The 23,040-nt window shown below is 44.1% G+C and overlaps 1 protein-coding gene across 4 annotated transcripts in view; it reads right to left on the reverse strand.

Moving 5' to 3' along the window:
* Positions 1 to 914: 914 nt before the first annotated feature.
* Positions 915 to 23,040, reverse strand: part of NCKIPSD (NCK interacting protein with SH3 domain) — a 166,310-nt gene continuing 144,184 nt past the window's right edge. For all 4 annotated transcript variants that reach the window (XM_053301706.1, XM_053301703.1, XM_053301704.1 and 1 more), the window contains exons 9-13: positions 14,162 to 14,242; positions 11,677 to 11,805; positions 6,551 to 6,643; positions 4,300 to 4,472; positions 915 to 2,572 (exon numbers count right to left, since the gene is read on the reverse strand). In XM_053301706.1, coding sequence (XP_053157681.1) covers positions 2,369 to 2,572; positions 4,300 to 4,472; positions 6,551 to 6,643; positions 11,677 to 11,805; positions 14,162 to 14,242 — 680 coding nt within the window. In that variant the 3' untranslated portion in view covers positions 915 to 2,368. The remainder of the gene's footprint in view (positions 2,573 to 4,299; positions 4,473 to 6,550; positions 6,644 to 11,676; positions 11,806 to 14,161; positions 14,243 to 23,040) is intronic.

Raw genomic sequence — 23,040 nt, forward strand, 5'->3', positions numbered from 1 at the left:
GGCAGGACCAACATCAAAACCCTCCAAGACTTTTTGGAATCCTACTGGATCCAACAGCCTTCTCGGGTGGACCATCTTAATAGGATGTTGCTTCCTCTGCCCCGCTTTGTGGTAGTTCTATATTTAAGTGGCAATTACTGAAGTTCTGTCAATGATCTTGAGACATGATCAAGCCAGTTTAAACACAGAAAACACTTCCCTATTATGTGACTGAGAAATAGGCTTCTTTGAAAAAAGGCAACTGATGGAAAATTAATCCATGTCCAACTCTGAGTCGAGTCTGACTTGAAAGTCAGCAGATGTGCAGCCTCATTCCTTGATGCACAGCCTGTGTTAAAGGATAATTTACCTTGGTGCAGGCCAAGCTGAATCCTCCGATCCTACACTGGAGGAGGGCTAGCTCTCCACCATGTTGTCCATCCTCTCACAGATATGGGAAGGAAGAGGGAGAGAGCAGGCCAGAGTCTAGCATTTTTGCTGCCCTGGTCAAGACAGAGATTATGGCCCCAGCAGGGGTATTCTAGGGCACACTTCCAATTTACACAGGGAACTGGCCATGCCAGCAGCCGTGCAAGGACGTAGGCTCATGTGCTGCTTCTGGTATGGCTGAGTGCCTCTTGAACTGCATCACTCGAGGTGACTGCGTTACCAACCTGTATGGCTGAGCCTGTCAGGGGCAGGGAGCAGGTGAGAAAGACAGCTTTGAAGTCATTGGGCTTCCTGTAGTTTCAAATAATTCCTACATTATGTGCCCCAAGTTAATAAAACACAGCTTAAGCAACAGATATGAATTGCTAAAGCTTGCAATCTGGTGTTAGTAGACTCTTACCCCTTCATAAAGCACACACACTTCTCCCTGAAAGAAGAAGACACTGAAGACAGAATTGCCGCCAAATTAAAAAGAAGACACCACATTTCTCCATGGACTACATTTATTTCACTCTATGAAAATACAAATCCCTTTCATTGTTCACAATGACTTTTTAAACATTTTGTGTAAAAATAGGGCTGTTCACTAGTCTCAGACAGTTATTCCCAACTAATGTCTTGCTTATTGGCTTGAAACTGCTGGGCCAATGTCAAAGGCTCCCTGCATGGATTTGGCTCACACTAAGTTAGAGGTTATCCAAAGATTTCCAGTTTAAATTCAAGCTACTTTTACAATGAAGGATGCAAAGCTCTTGTTTACCCACTGCAAAGCACTTTGCAGCATGCATGTTTATTAAGATATTACAGACCCGTATTAGTACGTGAGCCTGTCTGAAAAATCTAAATAGGAAAGCAGGCAAATCCATTTTGCTGGAGACCTGGAAGAATTAGATAAAGAAAAAGGCATTCTCCCAACTTGTGCATATTAAGGAGCAGAGCTATCAGACATCAGGTTTAAGCAGCCTTCAGGACATGAAAAGGTAAAGCTTGGCAGAACCAATTGCTATTAAGCTGAAGGCAAGAAACACCCCCAGGCTGAAAAAGAGCACTGTGTGCTGCCTTCTACAGATACATAGTCCTTGCGTGTGCACACAATGCCAGAGGCAACAAGGCCAGCGCATAGCAGGAGACAAGCAGTAGCTTTCATGGAGGACACGCCTTAGCAGTGACTCTAAGCAGCAGCTCTTTTGAAGAAACCCCTGCTGCCTGGGCAATCGGTATTCCTCTGCTGGTGCAGTGTGCAAGAAATTCAAGTTTAAACACCACTACGTAAAGCAGTTAGAAAAGCAGGTGTTTCCTCGGACGATGGCTTAGAAAGGTGGGTTAGCTGTAATCCATGTATCAAGCAGTGGGTTAGGAAGGGCTGAAAGGCTCATTGGGCACAGCATTAAGAGTAGCAAGCAGCGTCCTTCCTAGAACACTAGCATTTTTGCACGAGACGTAGTGGACAAGGTGTTACAAAAGCTTACTCCAAACACTGGCCTACTTCACTTGGAAGCTGGTGGGGAATAAATGCATGTGGAAACGGAGGCTTATGGCAGAGACCTCTCACTTTGGGATTCTTGATATAGGGCAGAAGAGACTCGGGTCACAAGCTCTGTCTTTTTTTTTTTTTTAGTACAAAGGGACCAGGGAGGTGATAAGCGTATTCTTCTACTCTTGTCAAAGCTTGCGATCTGCACATGATTGACAATCCACCCCTTTCTCTGTAACAGGTTTCTCCCCTCGCCCCAGAAGCAGACATACATAGATCAACTTTAATGCTCATCTCACTGGCTTGCATAACTGCTGAAACCTCTCTCGTAGGGCTTTTTAGCACTCCACTTAAACCTTAGGCCTCACCTGAAGGGATAACAAGATATGAGCAGTACTGTAAGGGATGGGAGGGATACATCCACAAGAGGCATTTTTATTCCAAATACTTCCCCCCCCAGGCTAGTTAGCTGGCCCCAGAAGATATTTCTGGGAACTCCTTATAGATCTCCTGGATGATCATTTTGTCCATCTGGCACTGCTGACTCTCTTCTTCTTCCACCATAATGCGCTGCAAGATCCCTTGCAAATCAGTGAGCCGGTGCTTATGCTGCAGGTAGGACGTGGACCGAATGATCGAGTGCATCAGAGATAAATACTCCATCCTCAGCTGTAGAAGCAGAATACATTAGAAGAGCTTTAGAAATTAGATAAACAAATGTGGCTGCCTTCTGGAAACATGATGTGCTAAGTGCAAGTCTTCATCACAGGCAATTAGAACTAGAAGGGATGTGTAGGAGGGAGATTCCAGAGACTGAAAGCCTTTTTGCTTCGAGGCTTAATTTCACATGTGTTTTTATCGTTCCTATGTGTACTATATCATTTTAAAACAATGTATTTTAACTCATTTTTATGGTAATTTCTTTTGTAAACAACTTTGTGATTTTAAAATGAGATCCACATATGGTAAAATAACTTTCTGGGCAATTCTTAAATGGTTTGGGCCCTAGGTATTTGAAGGACTGCCGGTTCCTATACAACTCTAGCTGCCTGCTAAGATCTCTGGGGGAAGCAAACGGCTCTGCATGCTGACATCTGGTGAAGCTCGGTAGAGAAGTAAATGAGACAGGGCCTTCTCTATGGCAGCCCCCCAGTCTTGGAAACTTCCTTCCCTAGGAAGTTCATGCTACTCCATCTCTTCTCCTATTAAGAATATCCAGCGAAATTTCTCAGCGCAGTTTACATAGAAAAATTAATGTGAGCATAGAAAAATTTAGATAGCTTACATAGAAAAATTAATGTGAGGGACACAGACTTATTTAAAAAGGTAGACACCAGCAAAAATCACTGGAAGGTTGCTGTGCTGGGGTTGGATAGGGACAGTTGCTCTTCCCCTGCTAAGCCCAAGAGAATCACCATGATCAAAGGTGCTGGTTTACTCAGTTAGCAAACCTTTGGGTGGTTACTTAAGACCAGACTGTGCTGCCATGTCTGAGACTGGTTGGCCTGGGGCTCATTCTGTGGTTTTATGGTTTCTTTTTATTCTGCTGGGCTCATGTTTTTTAAATATACATTTTTAAAAACAAACAAACCAGCCCATTCATAGCCACTTCAGGGTCATGAGGCAAAAAGTAACCTACAAATTAAAATATAATAAAATAAATCCTTGTTATCTCATTGGCTTACAGGGACTCTTTCTTTCAGAGAAGTTTTTGAAAGCCAATTCAGCCAACCAGCTGAGCTGATTGCAATGATTTGAACTAGCAGTCCTTTGCAACAAGCACCCCAAAACTAGACTCTTCCCAAGCAGATATAAAGAATGTTTATTATCCACTAAAAAGAGAGAATTCAGACTAAAGAACCAGGTGTCAGTAAGGTCTATTACTTTATATCATGGAGGAATATCATGGATTAGTCTTGGGCCTCTAGGAAGTCAGAGTCTGGTATGACAGCTAGCTGTCTTTCTGATAGCTGATGGAAGGTGCTTCTGATGCCCCAGCACTCCAGGAGATGCACCTCTGTGTTACACGACAGTTGCAGCCTCAGGGCAGGCCTGTGTGCAGAAATTCCACAGAAGTGCAGAAGAATGTGCTAAGTCTGATATTGGCATAGAGTTCAGCTTCCTGATAATCTCAGCCTTTTCTTTTTAAAAATAACTTTCTAACCCTAAGGGATGTGAACATATGCTTCAAAATGTGTGGTCAATGCCCAGGGAAATCTCAGAAATATCTCTAAAATGCAGACCAAGAAGCATCTACCTCTTAACCCATAACAAACAAACACACACACCACCCCATAACAAATTGTTCTCTGGGTGGCTCACAACATACAATAGAAACGCAACCATGCCAAGCTCTCCCCATTTCCCAACCCCAGAAGAGTTCTCTCTTTCCGTACCTTTTCCCCAGGAGAGAGGTCTGCAATCTGCCGCACTATTATGTCAATCATTACCATCATGTCTGTGTGGTAGAAGATGTTTGCTGTGTCCTTGCTAGCAAAGATGTCCTGTAGAAACTTCAGCACCGAGTGTGGTGGCTGGGGCTGGTGCTTGAAGATGCACACTGGATCGTCTGGTCAGAGAGGGAAGGATGCAGTGTTTAGGAACAGATCGGCCTGGCTCCCTTTGTCTGAAGGCAGCAATTTATATCATGGGCTCACACGTTTTTGTAGTGTTTGGTCAAGTCACTAAAGCAGGAGAAGTAGTGCATATGCATCAATGACAGGTGATTCACTTTGTGCAAAGGAATGCCCAGTTGAAGACTTAGTCTTGATCTAGGAAAGCTCTTCCAAACAGGAAGCATTGGGCAGAGTGAAACATTGCATTTATGTGACCAAAACATGTAAATAGTGACTGGAGATTCACAGCAGGGTTTCTCAACCTTTTTTAAATGAGAGTACCCTCTCTTGCAAACCTTCAGCTCAGGTATCCTATAGAGATTTTACATGTGTGTGTTCTCTCTTTCTCTCTCTCTCTCTCATGAGTGGGGCAAGTAAATATGTCCTGTTAATTTCAATGACTACTTCTGAGTAAATTAAGCCTGTGACTGGGGTAACCGAATAGTGCAGCTGCAGCTGGGGGAGGCAGGAGGTCTCCGAGTACCCCTAGGAGCCCTTCAAGTAACCCTAGAGGTACTAGCAGCTCATGTTAGAAACCCCTCTCCTAGATCAATATAGGATTGGAGACAGTGTACCTTTCATTACTGGACGTTTAACCCTGGTCAGAAAGGAGAAATTTCTGCTGGTGCAGCTCTTCTACCTCTGGAGTACTCTGATGGGAGAAGCTACACCAACCAATTTTCCCCCTTTGAGCGCAGCTATTCAGGCCCTCAGAGCTACATCCTGAACTGAGCAGCACACAAATAAGCGCCCCTACAGTATGTGCGATGGAGCAGCACTGCACCCCCAGTTTCCCAACACTGCTGAGCTAGAGACTGCAGGCTCAAAATACGTACACTTACTGTCTAATGCAAGACAGCCAACAAAACAGAGTTGTGTGATGTGGGTCAAGGTTCTGCAGCATGTCCGGCCACTCTGAGCACAGTGGCTCAGGTGTGGCAAAAGGGCCACACCTCACTTTTAGGTGAACATTTAAAGTATCTTTAGATACACAAAATGTGAACGACAAATGTAAAGTAGCCATCTGTTTGCAAACAGACTTGTCAAGGAGCAGGGACTGGTTGCAACTCCTGTTGAGTGTATACTTGGTGGTAAACCAGGGTTGGCCTCTAGAGCAAACATTAAGCAGATTCTTGAAACATAAGGAAAGCATGGAGTGGGCAGGGGGGGGAGCTTTCTGTTCCATCCATGTTTCACTTCTCAGTCTTTAGCAGGCCTGCTCAGCTTCAGCCCTCCTGCAGGTATTGGCCTACAACTCCCATAATCCCTGGCTATTGGCCACTGTGGCTGGGATTCTAGGAGTTCGAGTCCAAAAGCAGTCTAAAGGAACAGTATTCTGACATGTGGGTTGTGCCATGCTTAGCATCTAGTTTTCACCACCAAGACTTCCTGTTTTTGACAGGTCACTTGGTATATGCTCTCTCTGTGAAAAAATATGGATGCAATGCATATGCCTCATGAGGTTTTCTAGGGGACAGTGACCCTTTCCCTCCCCTTGTATAGGAAGGAGAAAAGGATTGTAGGTAGGCTTATAAGGAGAAGCAAGCTTGCTGTTTGAAGCAAAGGAAGGGAAAACAGTAGACAATTTGGCCCTGAAAAAGTTTAAGGGTTTGGAGGTGTGCACCTCTGCTTGGCCAAAAGCCATAAACAGTTCTTGGCTGCTGTTAATGCCAACAAATTTCAGCCCTGAAAAAGGACAAACGGAGTAAGGAACTAGAACCAACAAAATACAGGAAGAGTCATTTAAACTAAAGCAGAGACAAAGAAGGATCCTCGTGCTCCAAAAAGCATTAGCTAGCACAATGCTCTGTTAGGAACACATGGGTAGAACACTTTGCCATTAGGTTGTCTGGCAAGAGATAATTGGCTTACTCACCCCAGAAATTTGAAAAGGCAGAAAACTGCATTTGAGTTCAGAACTTGTCTGCCAATTATTAGCATTTCACAGTGTTAGTAAGCACCTATCCCTGAACCTTCTCTGGTATTAGTTCTGCAATATGCTGGGAAAGTAATAAAACTCAGATGGACTCACCTCCCCGATTCAGGAGAAGCAGCAGCTTTTCTGTGAAGGTTTTGACATTGGGGTGCTTGCTCACAGTCACCATGATCACATTATGCTCAGGAACTAAGAAAGAGAAACAGGCTTCATCAGAAGTGACTGCCTGACTTACTATTGGTTTAGGAACACCACCAGTTAATGACAAAAGGAGAAAAAGGAACGAAATGAAGACAGCACTGTTGGGCTAGAAGTGCGATCTCTAGATGTGGGTTCAAATCCCCCCGGCGGACTGAATGCAGGTGAAGCAAGCCCATATAGGGTTGCTGTGAAGCACACACTATCAAAGTACTTGCAGATTAGAAGCATGGCGTGTCGTATGTGATTAGAAGCATGGCGTGTCGTGTGTGTGCATATAAAGAATTTATGTGTTCTCTGTTCTCTCGATTACTTTATAGAATAGTTTTTCAATTGTAAAAAACCCCACTATAGTAGGGGTGTGTACGAATGATTTGACATGAAGTGGTTCACCACGAACTGGGTTGGTTCGTCTGGTTCAATTGGGAGGGGGGGGGCTCTCATTTTTTCTTTTTCTTTTGCAGTACCTGCTTTTTGTATTCCCAAGTTAGTAGCACTCCAGTGAATTTAAGTGTTGCTATTTTTCTTTTTTGGGTTTCTGATTTTTTTTGCCCACCTGTTGACATCCATTTGCCCTTCCCCCTCCAGCTGTTGAGTGCCAGTGTGTGCCTGGCCTGATTGTCTGGAACACCTGATCAGACAGACTCCAGCTGAAGACTCCGAAAGATGATGACAGACTGGTGAACCCCCGCCAAACCCCCTTTAGAGTTCTTTCTTTTAAATAGGGCACAGTTTGTGGGAAGGGGATTTTGTAGGTGGGTACTAGGAATAGGCAGCAGAGGTAAGAGGATGCTGGGTAGCTTAGGTCACAGTAGTCCTCTGCCTCCCTTCCCTTGGACTTACCCCATTGTTGCTTGCTCCCTCCACAAGACCCGCCCCCAAAGCCTGCTTTGTGTGTGCACTACAGTGCTATAGACAGTACCGTGGGGTTAGGATTGATCTACTGACCCATAACAAATGGAAAAAATTCAAAAAATAATTAAAAACCACCTGATTGCCCAATTGTTTTGTGGGTTGGGTGGTAGGTAGTACCCAACATGCCCTACCACACAATCCACTATTGTGTCCCTAGGAGCGACCCGTGGGGAATAAAGGGGTGGTTTGAGTTGCCCACTATTCCCTATGGGTGAACCAGTTCCATGCCGGACCAGACCAGACCAGACCAGCCAGCCAGTTCGACTGAACTGGTTTGCGAACCAGCAGTCTGGTTTATTTTATTATTTACATTTATATCCCACTCTTCCTCCAAGGAGCCCAGAGCGGTGTACTACATACTTGTGTTTCTCCTCACAACAACCCTGTGAAGTAGGTTAGGCTGAGAGAGAAGTGACTGGCCCAGAGTCACCCAGCTAGTATCATGGCTGAATGGGGATTTGAACTCGGGTCTCCCCGGTCCTAGTCCAGCACTCTAACCACTATACCACGCTGGCTCCCCATGCTGGTTTGAATTTGAACCGAACTGTGGAAAATGGTTCTGTGCACAGCCCTAACCAATAGTATAATCTGGAATACTCATCAGGGTTTAAACTGTAAGGAATCCACCTAAAGAGTTGCACTGTCCCCTGTTAGCAAACTATATGACTTTAATTCTAGAACCAAAGATGTTAAGATTATAAAAGTCTAAAAGGAGGTTTAGGGTAGAAAATTTAGCTAACCTATACCACAGCAGATAGTGGGGAGAAGCCAAAAAGACTCAGCTGATCCCATGCAGTGGTGGCCCACTGGTATTCCTTCTCAATCTATAATCAATGCCATTCTGCCACACAGGATAGGTATGACCTTCACAGAAAGTACATGCAGACATATCAACAGATAAGAGTAAGAAGGGCTATACCAATAGCTCTCTTCCTCACAGTGAAATACTGCTATTTAAATTTGATTTTTTTTGTTTGTTTGCATGACACTTTGGGCAACTAGCTGGAAAGCCAGCATATGAATTATTCAAACAAAAAGCAAAAGCAAATAAGCCATAGCCTTTGCTGGCCAGGTTACAACTGGGCTGGCACAAAACTGACGTTGCTCCAGCTCTTCTCTCTTTCAGATACCGCAACTTTCTCATCATTACTTATCAGTAGGAAGGACGAGATGAGTTTTCAATCAAACACACACTGTCCCTCCGCATGAAACATGGCTATGTATAAAGGAGGAATAAAAATGTGTGGATCAGGAAGAGATCTGAGAAACCTGAAATACAATACCCTGGTCAAACCTTTACTCTGCTTCCATCAGTGTCGCCCCCCCGCCCCCCACTGCTTGACATGCCTAAGGTGGATGGGTGCTCTTTCAACAGTCAGAGTAAGATAGCAGAAAAAGTGACAGTGCTTCAAAGGAAAACTCAGTAACCCCTGTACACGTTGGGACATTTGCAGAGCATTTCAGAAGGCCTCCTGCTGAAAAAGTCCATATGTAAACAGCATATAGACAGCAGTTTCTGCCTTTTCCTGCATTAGATACAGATATTCCAATGACTTGAAATATGTGCAAATAAAAAAAAGGTGTCACCCAGTGAGGAGACTGAGCATTATTTAATGACTTCTCGAAATAGAGACGCTCTAGCCCCCTACTCTACCCCAGGTGGGCAAAAATAATTCCCAGGAATTGCACTGCAGTTGAGTGTAACTCTGTAATTATGAAAGCTAGCTACAGAGTGAGTAAGAAGAAAATGGTAATGAATGAAAGGGCAGAGAAAACGAACTTAATCAGCCTCTGTGTGATTAATTTTGTGTGAAAGCAAAAAAAAAAAAAAAAAAAGTGGGGGGTAGAATCAAATCACTACAACCTGAATATTAATGTTCCTCCTTAACTATCTGGCAAGCTACTAGACATATTCACAGCTGATTTATTCACACCCTCCCCACTTGTGGAATGGCACTGCATGTAAGAGCAGCAAGCAATTAAGGCAAGATGCTTACAACATGGAAGCATGAGAGCTTGTGGAGCCATCCAGGATTAACAAGAGGCATCCTGATACCACAATGTGTTTTGACCTGCTCATGACTACCCATTCAACAAATGCCTGCAATCACCATCAGTGAGGATAAGTTAAGCTGCTTCCCAGAAGGCTCAGCCTGGCAGGAAGAAGGAGGGATCAAGCATTCCAGGAGAAAGTGCTGCCCAGCAGAATACCTTTATGAGAGGTGACCTCCAGTGCCTCTACAGCTAATGAGATTCACAAGGCAGTGCAAGGGATAAGCAGAAGATTTGCCAATCACCAGGAGGAGGAAGATGTGTTGTTAATTAGAGAATTGTACTGATAAGGGCCCAGTGAAGTACCATCTCCCTCAAAGTAGAGGTGCTTCAAGGATTTAATCCATGTGGCCCAGGGACTCCTAATGCAACTGCCAGCATCCTGAGGTAGTATAGGGGAAACCTACTCTATTACAAAATGTTAGCTGGCATCAAATAGAATGGAATTTTGTTCCAGCCTTGTGGCTCGGAGCCTCTTCTAAAAACAAAGGACTGAACAGCCATGAAAGCACCAGCTCTCACAGGCAAACTTTGAAATACCTGGAGATGGGGCCCGCCTTTTAAAGCTGGCCTTAGCTGCCAAGCCAAAAGTTGCGATTGTTGCCCCTCTCTGCAACTTCTTCAGGTGTCTCCATCAAGCCAGGGTTAAGGAAGTCCCCAAGCTTCTACACGGGGAAAGGGAGGCACAGAGAGTTTACTTGTTCAACTCCTGCCTGGCCGAGGAGCTCTGAGCACCTCAATGAGCAGAGGCTAAGTGCATCTTAGTAGTACAGCAGCCAGAGCCCCGGCACCCTTTCTGGCTCTAGAGCTGGAAAGGGTGCTAGGGGCTTGCTGGCCTGCCCCAGTGAGACACTCAGAGAGCTCCTTGGCAGCACAGCAGCCAGAGCCCTCAGCACCCTTTCCTGCTGTAGCAGGGTGTTGTGGCTTCTTGGGCTGGCTTTGTAGCATTGAGACACAGCTGGAGGGCCTCAGCAACCCAGCAGCCAAGCCATCCCCAGCATTCCTCCCAATCCTTGGATCTGGAGCGGGTGGAAGATTGATGTGCAACTACAGGACAAATCCCTGTCTACCTCTGCAGCTGGGTGGAAAGCTGGGGTTTCCTCACCAGACAGCAGCCCCCACTTGCCAGGGTGAGGTGGGGGTGAACAAAAATGTAGAGGCCTGCCAGGAAAACCTTTCTTACAGAGACTCTGATAGTGTTCCATTATATGATCATGGGGGAGGGGGAAGAGGAGGTCACCCCTTTACCCAAGTGTCACCTTCTTCTTACCCAGAAGCCACAGATCAGATCCTGGCCAGGGACAGTCTTCCTTGAAACTTTAATGGCTGCTCACATTCACCAAGGTAGCAAAACAACATGCCCTCTCTTGAAGGGGTCAAGAGGCACACAAAACTGTGGGCAGGTGGGTCAGGAAGATTTTAAAGCCTCTTCTGGAAGCAGTTTAGTCATCCTTAGTAATACGTAACTTCACACTATCCAAAACTGGGAACCCACTCTATAGAATTCCTTTTCTGCTGCAAGACATGGCCACCCCCCAAACTCAAGGGAGGCAAGGTTCAAGATTAGCAGAAACAACCACCACAAATATTTATATACCACTTTTCAACAAAAGCAAGCCATTAATTGCCAATGAATATAGCTTCCTAATTGCTTAGCCACTGGCCAGCCCAAGCAACACCCTGCTTGCAAAAAGTACCCAGATTGGCAAGCCTTCAAGGGAAGCAAGCGTCATGTGTGTAAGCCATGAAGACCACTGATTTATGCAGACCTTGCAGGTTAAGTATGATGTACATGTGAGATTATTAAGAGAATTAACCTAGTCCATGGGAATGAAGGACATCAAGATTTATTTTATTTTTTAAACAAAGAGTAGTTAAAAAGCTTTCTGGCTGAAATGCTGTACCCAAATGTGCATAACAGACACATACAGAACTAGGCCACTTAACAAAGAACAGTGAATGGTTAGAAAGCCCACTGCAAATCTTTTTATCTCCTCAAATGAGGGGAGGAGTGGGGGGGGGGAGGAGGAGAAACAGAAACAACTACCACCACTGACCTGGAATGTGAAGATTAAACGCCAGAAGAACATTAATGAACAGATCAGGCAGCTGCTCTGTGGTATCTGATGGCAACCCATCTTCAATTACATCCAACAGGAACTGGACAAACTGGGAATTGAGGTGCTCTGTGTGAAAGCAAAGTTATTTTTCAAAAGTGACTCCACTGTAGACTCTTCATCTGTCAGCATCTAGAGCAGAAGTGGGCTGCAAGTATAGTTACCAAGTTTACAAGACTGAGAAACATCCCCTATGCGCTTGATTAATGCTACGGTAGAGGATTAACAACACATGGTTCTGTGGTCGCCAATAGTCGACACCGACTCTACGGCACACCTTTACTTTAAAGAATTAACAGGACTGGTTAAAACATGCTGTGCTTAGAGCAAACAACATGGCTAGCTGGTGCGATCCCAACAAGCCAAACTTCACATCTGGCAGCAGACTAACGGTTTATGAACTTAGAGTAAATCCAGGTTTGTAGTTTGTAGAGATGTAGTTTGGCTCTACCTCACTTCAAGTGAGCAATAGCCTTCCACTTGAATCTTATCTGTATGCCTGCAAACAACCACCACAGCTAGGCAAAAGGCCAATACTGCTATCCTGTAATTGTTTGTCAGATTAAAATTAATCCTACCCATTAGCCAGTAATTGTTTAATCTATCTATTAGGAGAGCTCTGAAGCCCATGCAAATAAATCTATGTGAAGAAAGTAGTTGCTAGGATCACAGAAAGGGAAAAAAGACAGACCATGTCCCAAAACAACAACAAAAACCTGAAGGTAGGGCGAGTTGACTGCTCTTTCTGCACTCTTTTAAAAAACCAGATCCCTGAGCTTCAGGCAGTTTGTTGTGGAGTCAACTTAGATCAGTCCAGAAAATTCTCTGCTAGAGTTCTATGAAAAAACCAAAACACAAATCTGTTGCTGTTCAGTAGGGATGTACGAAACATTTCGGGTACAGAACGATCTGTACCCAAAACTGCCCGTTTTGGGTGATTTGTTGCCGAAACCTTTTGGAGCCTCCTGAAATCTTTTGGAGCAAAAAAGAATCACCCCCGTTTTGGCTCTGAATAATTTGTCATTTTGGCCCTCCATTTTGTGGCTGATGAAGTGCTTCTTCTTCCTCCTCTATTTTGAGTTCTGACGTCTATTCGAATTTCCTGCCTTTTTACCTCCCATTGACTTCAATGCAAAAAGGTCTGATCTGACGTCTACTTGAATTTTGGGTCCCAGGGCCAAAAGAGTGGGGTGGGGTGGTAGTGCCTAATGGGTGGAGGCTACCACCCAAATTGCAGAGGGAGTGGGCAAAGGGCTGATTTTGGGTGAATTGTTGAAGTTTACGTGTCTAAGGTTTTTCTCCATAAGTTATAATGGAGGTGTATCGCTTCATGTCAGTGTCAACCACCCCCATGGGTTTCTAACCCATGGGGTACAGGGTTCTGTTGTTTCTGAGGTGTTCTGAGTGTGGATTCTCTGGTAGCAAATGAGAGTGGATTCATGGTTTGTATTGAAAATCTCAACAGAACCCTGTACCTCATGGGTTAGAAACCCATGGGGATGGTTGGCACCCTATGTGTACAACATTGCCACTCACTCTGGGCCACCCCAGCACTCCCCAAGTGCAGTTACGGGGCTGCTGAAACCTCCACGATTCCCTATGGAGAAAAAGAGATGCATAAACTTCAACAAATCACCAAAAATTAGCCCTCTGCCCAAATCCTTTGAAAAAATTATGGTAGCTTCCTTGCCCCTCTTGGGCACTACTACCAACCCCACACCACTCTAGGCCACCCCTTTCCCCCCGACGTGAAGCGATACGCCTCCATTATACCTTATGGGGGGAAACCTAAGATGAATAAACTTCAACAATTCACCAAAAATCAGCCCTTTGCCCAATTTCTCTGCAATTTGGGTGGTAGCTTCCACACATTAGGCACTCCCATCCCACCACACCCTTTTGGCCCTTGGACCCGTTTTCTTGATCTGAACTGATTTGGATTATTTGCGATCCGAATCAAATCTGGGGTGATTCGGATGGGTCAGATTCTAACCCAAAAACGAATTGGGGGTGTTTCGATTTGGATCTGAATGGAAACACCGAAAATCTGAATTGCACACCCCTACTGTTCAGCAATATTACAGCAAGTGGCCTGATTGGTCTCAGGGAGGAATCTGATGAAGTGGACTGTAATTCATGAAAGCTTATGCTAAAATAAGTGTGTTAATCTTTAAAGTGCTGCAAGGGTCCACTGAATTCAACAGGTTATTTTGAAGAGAACAGGCGGCAAGATTTCACTGGATTCCATCCAGTTCTACTTATCCATTAGTTGTTTTATTTAGTCATTTTAGTTTTGTTTAGTCATTTTCTAGATTGCAAGGACCAATCTGACCAGGCTGTCAGTCCTTAAAGGTGAAAACATTGCAAGAAATCTCCTCCCCTGTTGCTATCTCCTGTCCCTCCCTGTGGTGCAGCTTATTCTCACCATAGTGATGATATGGCAGTGGTTCTCCCATAGAGAAAATCATGGCCAGCACCAATGCAGAGTAGCACATCTTCTGGTGGTCTGAAAAAGAAATCTACTGGTTAGATCATACACCACCAGCCTGACTTTACGAGTATCTAGCACAGCCATCCAGGGAGAGCAGTTGTGTCTGCAGTCAATCTGAAGGCAAATTTAAAAGCACAATTAAATTAAGCCAAGACTGAAAAACTGATTATATAAATATACGGAGCAGATGTGAATATATAGGTTATATTCACGTTGACATCCTGCATGTTTGACAACACCAACCACAAGACGACCTGGAGTTCAAGTATGCAACACCTCTACACAAAAATAATGGTACCACAGCTTGTGGCCGGGGTAGCTGCCAGATCGCATGCACCCATATGAACCTGCCAGGGCCTTCCGTTCATTGTCTCAGGCCCTGCTCATGGCCCCACCACTAACAGAGATCCGGTTGGTGAGGACTAGAGACAGACTAGAGACTTTTCATTTCCCCTCAGCTTTGGAACGCCCTCCCTAAAGAGCTTCGCCATGCTCCCTCCCCTCAGTGTTTTAAAAAAGCAACTAAAAAACCATCTTTTAAAGAGGCTTTTTAATGCTCCATCTTTGATTATATTTGGTAGGTTCTTTGGTTTTTATAATTCTCAATTTTTAGCTTTTAAATACTGATTGTGATTTCTAACCAGACTTTAAACTTGTTTACTTAGTTTGGTTAATTTTATTACTTTTGTTGTATATTGTATCTATTTTATTGTTGTGAGGTGCCCTGAGCAGTGGTGTACTGGAGGGGCGGCATATAAATATTTTAAATAAATGAATAAATTTAAGAGCAATACATCTCTGAAATGAATAGATCAAAGCTGAAGCTCCACTTTTACTACACTTTCTTTGTGATCACAGGTCTGTTATTTTCCAGGTTCTTTCTGTCTAAAAAAAGTGACCATTTGGTTAAGGCTGCAACAGACTATTATTTCCATAGAGCAATGGGAATGACTTACTAATTGCTAGTAAGTTTCACTCCCAAGAGAAACTCTTTACAGAAGAAGGTTCTTGAAGGTGCTGGGGAGGAAACGATCATACTATTGAAACAAAAATGGATTTGAACAAAAAGAAAATATTCTTGGAATGGCTATAAAGAAGAGGGTAGCCCTGACTATACAAAAACCCTGTTCTATTAGTGAGCCATCTGTACATTTTAGAAACTACCCAGCCTAACCTAAGAGGGGACCCTAAAGTATCATTTGCAGTATCCGGAGACCAACATTTTCTACAGGATTCTGAAGAGGGACTGAACTCAAACGTGAGCAGAAAGGCCCAGTTTCTCAGATTATTATGAAACAAGGCAGCTTTCTCTTTTACATAATCTAGTCACATCAGTAGAGAAGTCTTGTTTGTTCCCATTTCCAGTGGGACTGTGTTTCATGCAGTACTTTCTTCAGCTTCAATTACTGAAGCTGGATTTAAAAAAATTAAACACTTCGCATCACACTCATGTGGGTTTTGTTTTGTTTTACATCCCTGTTCCTAAAAAGCACATTTCTTTTCCATACATCAGCAATGGTTAAGTTTGGTTGCAAGTCTCCCGAGATTCAGAAACATTCCAGGTGTGCATTTTTGCTGCCTTTCCAGTGTGTATTTGTATCTCATGCATCAATCTGTCCCGCAGTCTGCTAGTACAGCACAATTTTCACTGGCAGTGTCTATACATGAACGCTCCACAGAACCACAGCCACTGCCTTTCCTGAATTTTAATTAGTTCGCATGTTCCAGCAGGGGTTTATGTAAGAAACACCACACGATGGGACATATGGCCGCAATGAAACATGCTCTACGCGATTTATAACAGATCATTAATGAAGTGATGTTGAAGTAAGAGCTTCTCCATCTTTGGCAGTTTTTAAGAAGCTGCTTCACACACACCTATTCACCCAAGCCTTTAATTAGATTTAAAAATGTGATTTTAAAAATGGTCTTAATGTTTAATTGGTGTTTTATTATGCTGTCTTTATTGTAAACCAATCAGAGAGGCAAGTTTGGGGCAGTAGAGAAATAGACTAAATAAATAAAACACAGAGAGATATACAAAGCCTAGTTATTATACACCACGATAAAGCAGCCAACAGAAGTTGGGTCATTTTTATATAGGGTATAGATATTTATTTATTTTATTTATATACCACCTGACTCCAAAGGGTCTAGGTATTTCACAAAAACCTCCTAATGTAACAACAACAACAACAACAAGCTGACCCAGTGCAGAGCATCTGCGCCCCTAGTTTTCCTATCTCTTCTCCCCATGTTCATTTCTTCCCCTCCCTTCAGCCCCAGTCCATTCTTTCCCTCCCCGCCTGGCGGTGGCTGCCCCTTTGCCTCCCCATACCCGTGGCTAAGGAGAGCTGGTCTTGTGGTAGCAAGCATGACTTGTCCCCTTAGCTAAGCAGGGCCCACCCTGGTGGCATGTGAAAGGGAGACTAGAAGTGCGAGCACTGTAAGATACTCCACTCAGGGGATGGAGCCGCCTGGGAAGAGCATCTAGGTTCCAAGTTTCCTCTCTGGCATCTCCAAGATAGGGCTGAGAGAGATTCCTGCCTGCAACCTTGGAGAAGCCACTGCCAGTCTGTGTAGACAATACTGAGCTAGATGGACCTATGGTCTGTCTCAGTAGATGGCAGCTTCCTATGTTCCTATCTGGCAGCTGCTTGCGAACTCTTGCAAGAGCTGCCACGCATGGGATTACCCACGGGTACTTCTTAGATACATAAATATATAGAAAATACTCAGGCTATGTAATAATAATAATAATAAATAATACTTAGGCTATGTAATTTACAAGATGTTTAGCAGAAAAGTACTTGGTAGGGTGAGTTTATCCATTTCTCTATCTAGTATACGTGTATTCTTTTGCTTGCTACTTGGGCCATTGCTCTGATCTGGCACAACAATTCCCCTTCACTGGTTGTCACTGCTAGTCAAGCAGGTGAACCTTACACTTTGCAGTGGTGGTGGGCCTAGTTCCCCTGACGCCTCCTAGGAGGGTGGAGAGGCCCCATGCTTCAGATCTATCCCCCTCTGCTCTTGCATAAGCAGATGCACCATCTCAGGGGAAACCCTATTAATACGTAGAGATCCCTTCAGTTTTGCTCATGGTGCAGCTGACTGAGACAATGCCTCCACCTGGGAAAGGAACTCCAGCTCAGCTGGGCAAGAGGTACACTAACTGGAGAGAATGGTAAAGACTTTAACGTTGAAATGTGCTGTATACTGAAGGGCTGCAGCAGCAGCCATTGCTGTTTGTATAGTGCTTTTTAAGTGTGCAAAATGCTTCACATGTTGTAATCTTTATAACCCCGCACAGGAACCAAGTATTATTATTCTATACTGCAGTTGGGGAGTTAAGTGGGAGGAGTTTGACCGAGGCCACCTAGTAAGCTCATGGCAGAGGGGAGAGATTCAAACCTGGAAAGTCCCAATTCACAGCTCATTCTCTAAACCAATACAGTAGTTTACCCTGCAGCCATATTCTCTAATCCCAGGCTGTATGTACCATGTACAAGTTCTGTGCAGATATCCCTCTGAGTGGGAAATAAGTCTTACTGTGGCTTGGACAAGTCTCACCAGTTGAGGAGCACAGCGTGTAGCCTGGCTAGCCCTCCTCTCCCGAGTCATTTTACTGAAGTGCTGGCCCGGGCGACTTCAAATGAGCAGGAGCATCATACTCTACTTTCTCCTAGTCTGGCAGTCACCAAGCAGCATCCAGCTAATCCAAAGAGCAGCATGAAAGGCACGGCTTCTCACCTGGTGGAGCACCCCTCCTGTCACGGGGATAGATGCAGCAACCTCATGGACAGCATCCCAGTTCAAGGGGAGGAGCCCTTGACAGCTGGAGAAGAAGCAACCCACCACACCCTTTAGTCTATGGAGTTGACTTTCCCATGGTCAAGCAGTTTGGGGTGGGCAATCATGCCATCACTTGTGGGTTTCTGGCTGTCCAGAAATTTGGGTAGAAATAGCCCAGCTTCCAGATGAAAAGAAAGTGGCCTTCCCTGTGGCTTTCAGGCACACTGTTTTCAACGCAAGCCAGACAGTTCAAGTGTCTACACTAACAGAGGCAGCTATATTAAAACATTTTATCCACAATAGCTGTTACTTGCTACAGAGGGGAAGAACAAGGACAATTACAGATGCGTAAAAATATATATGTGGAATGCTAGAACTTGAAAAGACATTCAGTTCATAAGCCAGTGTAATAATTCTATGTAAAACTCATTATCAAACTATGGAATTTCTTGCATGTGCCTAGTTTCTCACTCAAGTAGCAGTGAAGTACGTAGTGTCAAGTAGCATTGTGTACATAGCAACGAATGCAACAGTCTACCTTTGCAGAAATATTTTTTAGAAGTGTGTGTGCGGGGGGGGGGAGGTATCAACCGCCATCAACTTGATTCATTTTGAAGATATAGGACTGTAATTCACTAGGGGACTCTGTTGATATCTAATAGTACACACAGACAGCTGAGACCACTTTATGAAGGTAACTGAAAACAGCATTTCCCAATTTTGAGTTAACCTGAATATTTTCTGAACTTAAAACAAAAAGCCAGTCCTCCTGTCCAAGAACGCAGCAGAGGAAGATTAGGGCTTGAATGACAGGGGACTCAAGAATTGCAACTGACAGCCGAGTTATGTGTATATTCAACAGTAACTTGGGACAGTTCATTTACAGAGTGGATTATAACAGAATTGTTCTAGTTAATGCTGTCTTGTAATAAGCTTTTCTTAAAAAAAAACAAACCCCATGTTGAAAAGATTTGCAGTGCAGAAGCATCACAGGAAAGTGACTGTCTACGGGCAATAAAACCAAAGCATCTAGCAAGAAATCTGGACAACTGCCAAGGTGCCTGCATCAACACAAGGGTAAAGCAATATTTCATCAAAAGCATCCAGCATCCATGCAGAGAGTTTTGGCCTCCAGTGTTCCTCTAACGTCAGGAAGGATCCCACAGAATGCTTGCATCTGGCCTGACAACAATCCCCAGTCATCTGAGGGTTGGCACGGATAGCTCCGGTCTCTGCCATCCGCAAAAGGGATTAGATACTCTGCAGTCTATCAGAAGATGGATCAGCCTCAACTCCCAAGTTCCTAGCACCAAAATAAGCTTCTCTCTCTCCAAGACTCAAGGTCATTTTTCATGAGAGATTCTGTTTACAGTTTTGTGACAGCAGCAGAAAATATAAATCCAAGCACTGCATTATAAAATGGCACCTAGAAAGAAAGAGAAGGCTGAAACAAAAGTGCTGGTAAGAAGTTCACAATCCCTCACCACTTATCCATCGACTCTTTGATGAAAATCTCCGGGGTTTTTTTGGCCAGCCCTTCTTTCAAACTAACCCACAGACACAAAGACCTCACGCACAGGGGCTTTTTTGGCTGCTGAAAAACCACATCCTGTCAAGGTCCATGTAGCAATTAAGACAGCAGCCGGGTCTGGACATGGAGGAAGTCATGGTTAAATGCAGTATCTTTAAACAGACTTTAAAAGCAAGTCAAAGATACAGAACTGCAATACTTGAAAGCTGTTTGTGCTACCACTTCTGAGCAATGGTATAAATGCAAGATGGGAGGTATTTCCCAATCAAAGAAAGGCTCAAACTGAGAAAAAAAAATCTGAAAAAGGGGCAATGAGGGTATGCCTTTCCAAGAGGAGATGCATAAAACAAATCAAAGTATCTGTTATACTCACCATCTGACTTTAAGACCCTCTCCACTGGCAACCTTTTCTATTGTACTTGAATTGCTGTGAGCTGCACAGTTGTTAACATCACACTAGAAGAAAACTAACAGCAACCACAACAACCTGCAGGCCAGCTCCAACATATGGAATGTTCTATTTGATGGGAAACTCTGAAAGAGAAGCCTGCGATAACTATCACCAGAACTTGATATGCAGATTTGCAGGAGACAGAAGCCTCATTCAGACATTATTAGCTCATGCTTACAGCGTTGGAAGAGATGAACACTGGTAAGTGAGACTGCACACCTTTCTGTGATTGGGAAACTGGGGCGCCCCCCTCCTTCCATCACGGAAAGGCACACTTCAGACAAACACTGTAAGCATAAGCTACAGTGCCAGGGGAACTGAATGTGTGACAACAGTGGGCAGGACTTCCGGCACACTTTAAGAGGCTGCCCTCTTCTAAAACTCTTAACATCTGAACAAGGCTAGAGAGATTGGATTTCCAGGCTGTGGAGATATCACATAGCTCTTGTGGGATGGGATGGGGAGGAGAGAGAAAACTCTCAGACCCTTCTCTGACCACCGAGCCAGAAAAATTAGGACATCCAAATGAATTTTTGAGCATGCAAGCATGGGGTGAAGAAAGGAATCCCTTAAAGAAGCACTGAGTATAGCATGAAACATCTGCCTGGAGACCAACTTATAAATTAATGATGGATGCAACTTAAAATTTAATTTTAGATGGCACAAAGCCAGAGCTAGCCTTAAAATGCAGGCAAGCTAGCTTCCTACTAGAGTGAACAGTCACAATTCCCTCCAAGTATTGCAATCTTAATCAGCAGAAATAAACAGCCTATGGACATTTCACCTGCCAAGGTAAACACACTAATACCCCAGACATTGTGGACAAGTGATAAGCTGCTGTGATAGAGAGAAAGCTCATTGGTATAAGCACAAGGTGCATGCAAAATACCATATTCACACGGCAAGTGCTACAGGGAAAGAATGTACTACAGAGCATAGCCAGGTGTCTGCAGAAGTCAGTCGGCATCTCTTGCATCCCAATGCCACGGACGCAAGCAGTCCTCTATGCTATCTCTGCTTCGTAGCACACTTAGTTTTCCCACTTCATTTGTGTTATGTTAGACTGCCAGTTCTTTCTGCTTTCAGGGAAGAACAATCCTGTTCATCTGCATACAGATAACCACTCCTTGACATTCACTGCCATTCCCTTGCAGCTCAGCAGGGCTATAAGGTTGCATCTGATCAAGTGCAGGACACTGTTGACTAGCTTCGCCTCTGCTACTACACTGGCTTCTCTGTTGGATTTGGCTGCTTGTATTGGGGAAAGGTCATCTCACTGCTATATTAGCCTGATGTCACAGTCACCCCAAGAACAGTTTTTGAACTAATACAAAACAGCGATTGGCTTTTGTTTTTAGCCAGAAGAAAGAGAAATTTTATTTCATTGTTTAATTTTTATACCACCTTTCATAAGACACCCCAAGGCAGGTTACAAAAGTTACAGTAAAACTCCATAAAAATCACATTTAAACCCTTAAAATCAGCTGTACAATAAAAACCATAACCGCTGCCCCCCGCCCCATTAAACAAACAAACAAACAAACAAACAAACAAACAAACAAACAAATAAATAAGTAAGACAAAAAAGAAGCAGGAAAGCTGAGAGGCCTGGCAGCCCCTAAGAGGTAAAGCCTGAACAAATAAAAAGGCCTATAGTGTTGTTTTTTAAAAAAGCAGCCACAGATGTCAAAGAGCAGACATTCACTGGGAAAGTGTTCCAGAGTCTGGGGGCAACAACAGAGACAGCAGTTTCCTGCATGCACGACAATTTAGCCTCTCTCAACGTTGGCACACAGAGCAAAGGCCTGCCTGACAACCCTGTTGGGCAGGCAGAAGCCCTTTGCAGCAGGCGGTCCTTCAGGTATCCACGACCCAAACCATCAATGGCCTTAAAGGTAATAACCAGCACCTTAAATCGGATCCAGAAACAAATGGGCAGCCATTGCAGCTCTTTCAAAATAGGTGCCATATGCTCTGAGTGAGCAGTTCCAGAGGGACTCCAAGCGAGCAGTTCCAGCAGTTTCACACAGTGGCCCACCAGTTGCCTCTGAGAAGCACAAACAAGAGGTGAGGGCATGCCCACTCCCTTGCTGTTGCTCCCCTGCAGCTGGTATTTAGAGGCATCGTGCCTCTGAGGCTGGAGGTGTCCTATAGCCACCAGACTAGTAGCCATTGATAGACCTGTCCCCCATGAATTTGTCTAAGCTCACTTTAAAGCCATTCAGGCTAGTGGCCATCATCACATCCCATGGCAGAGAATTCTATAGATTGTGTGCTGTGTGAAAAACTACTTCCTTTTGTTGGTCCTAAAATTCCTGGCCTTCAGGTTCAAGGGATAAGCCCTGGTTCTAGTGTTTTGTGAGAGTGGGAGAAAAAATTCTCTGTCCATTCTCTCTACTCTATGCATAATTTTATACACCTCTATGTCATCTTCCTATAGTCACCTCTTTTCCAAACGAAAAGATCTCAGATACTGCAGCCGTGCCACATAAGAAAGGTGCTCCAGGCCCCTGATCATCTTGGTTGCCCTCTTCTGCATCTTTTCCAGTTCTGCAATGTTCTTCTTGAGATATGGTGACCAGAATTGTATATGCAGTATTCCAAATGTGTCTGCACCACAGATTTGTATAAGGGCATTATAATATTAACATTTTTATTTTCAATCCCCTTCCTAATGATCCCTAGCCTGGAATTTGCCTTTTTCACAGCTGCTGCGCACTGAATAGACACTTTCAACGAGCTGTCCACCATAACCCCAAGATCTGCCTCCTGGTCAGTCACTGACAGCTCAGACCCCATCAGTGTATATGTGAAGTTTGGGTATTCCCCCCACCCCAATATGCATCACTTTACACTTGCTGACATTGAACCATACTTGCCATTTTGTAACCCACTCCCCCAATTTGGAGAGATCCTTTTGGAGCTCCTCACAACCTGTTTTGGATTTCACTACCCTGAATAGTTTAGTGAATGTCATCTACAAATTTGGTCACTTCTCTGCTTAACCCAACTTCTAGATAATTTATGAACTAGATC

The sequence above is a fragment of the Hemicordylus capensis genome, chromosome 2 (assembly GCF_027244095.1).
Source record: "Hemicordylus capensis ecotype Gifberg chromosome 2, rHemCap1.1.pri, whole genome shotgun sequence".
NCBI lineage: Eukaryota > Metazoa > Chordata > Lepidosauria > Squamata > Cordylidae > Hemicordylus > Hemicordylus capensis.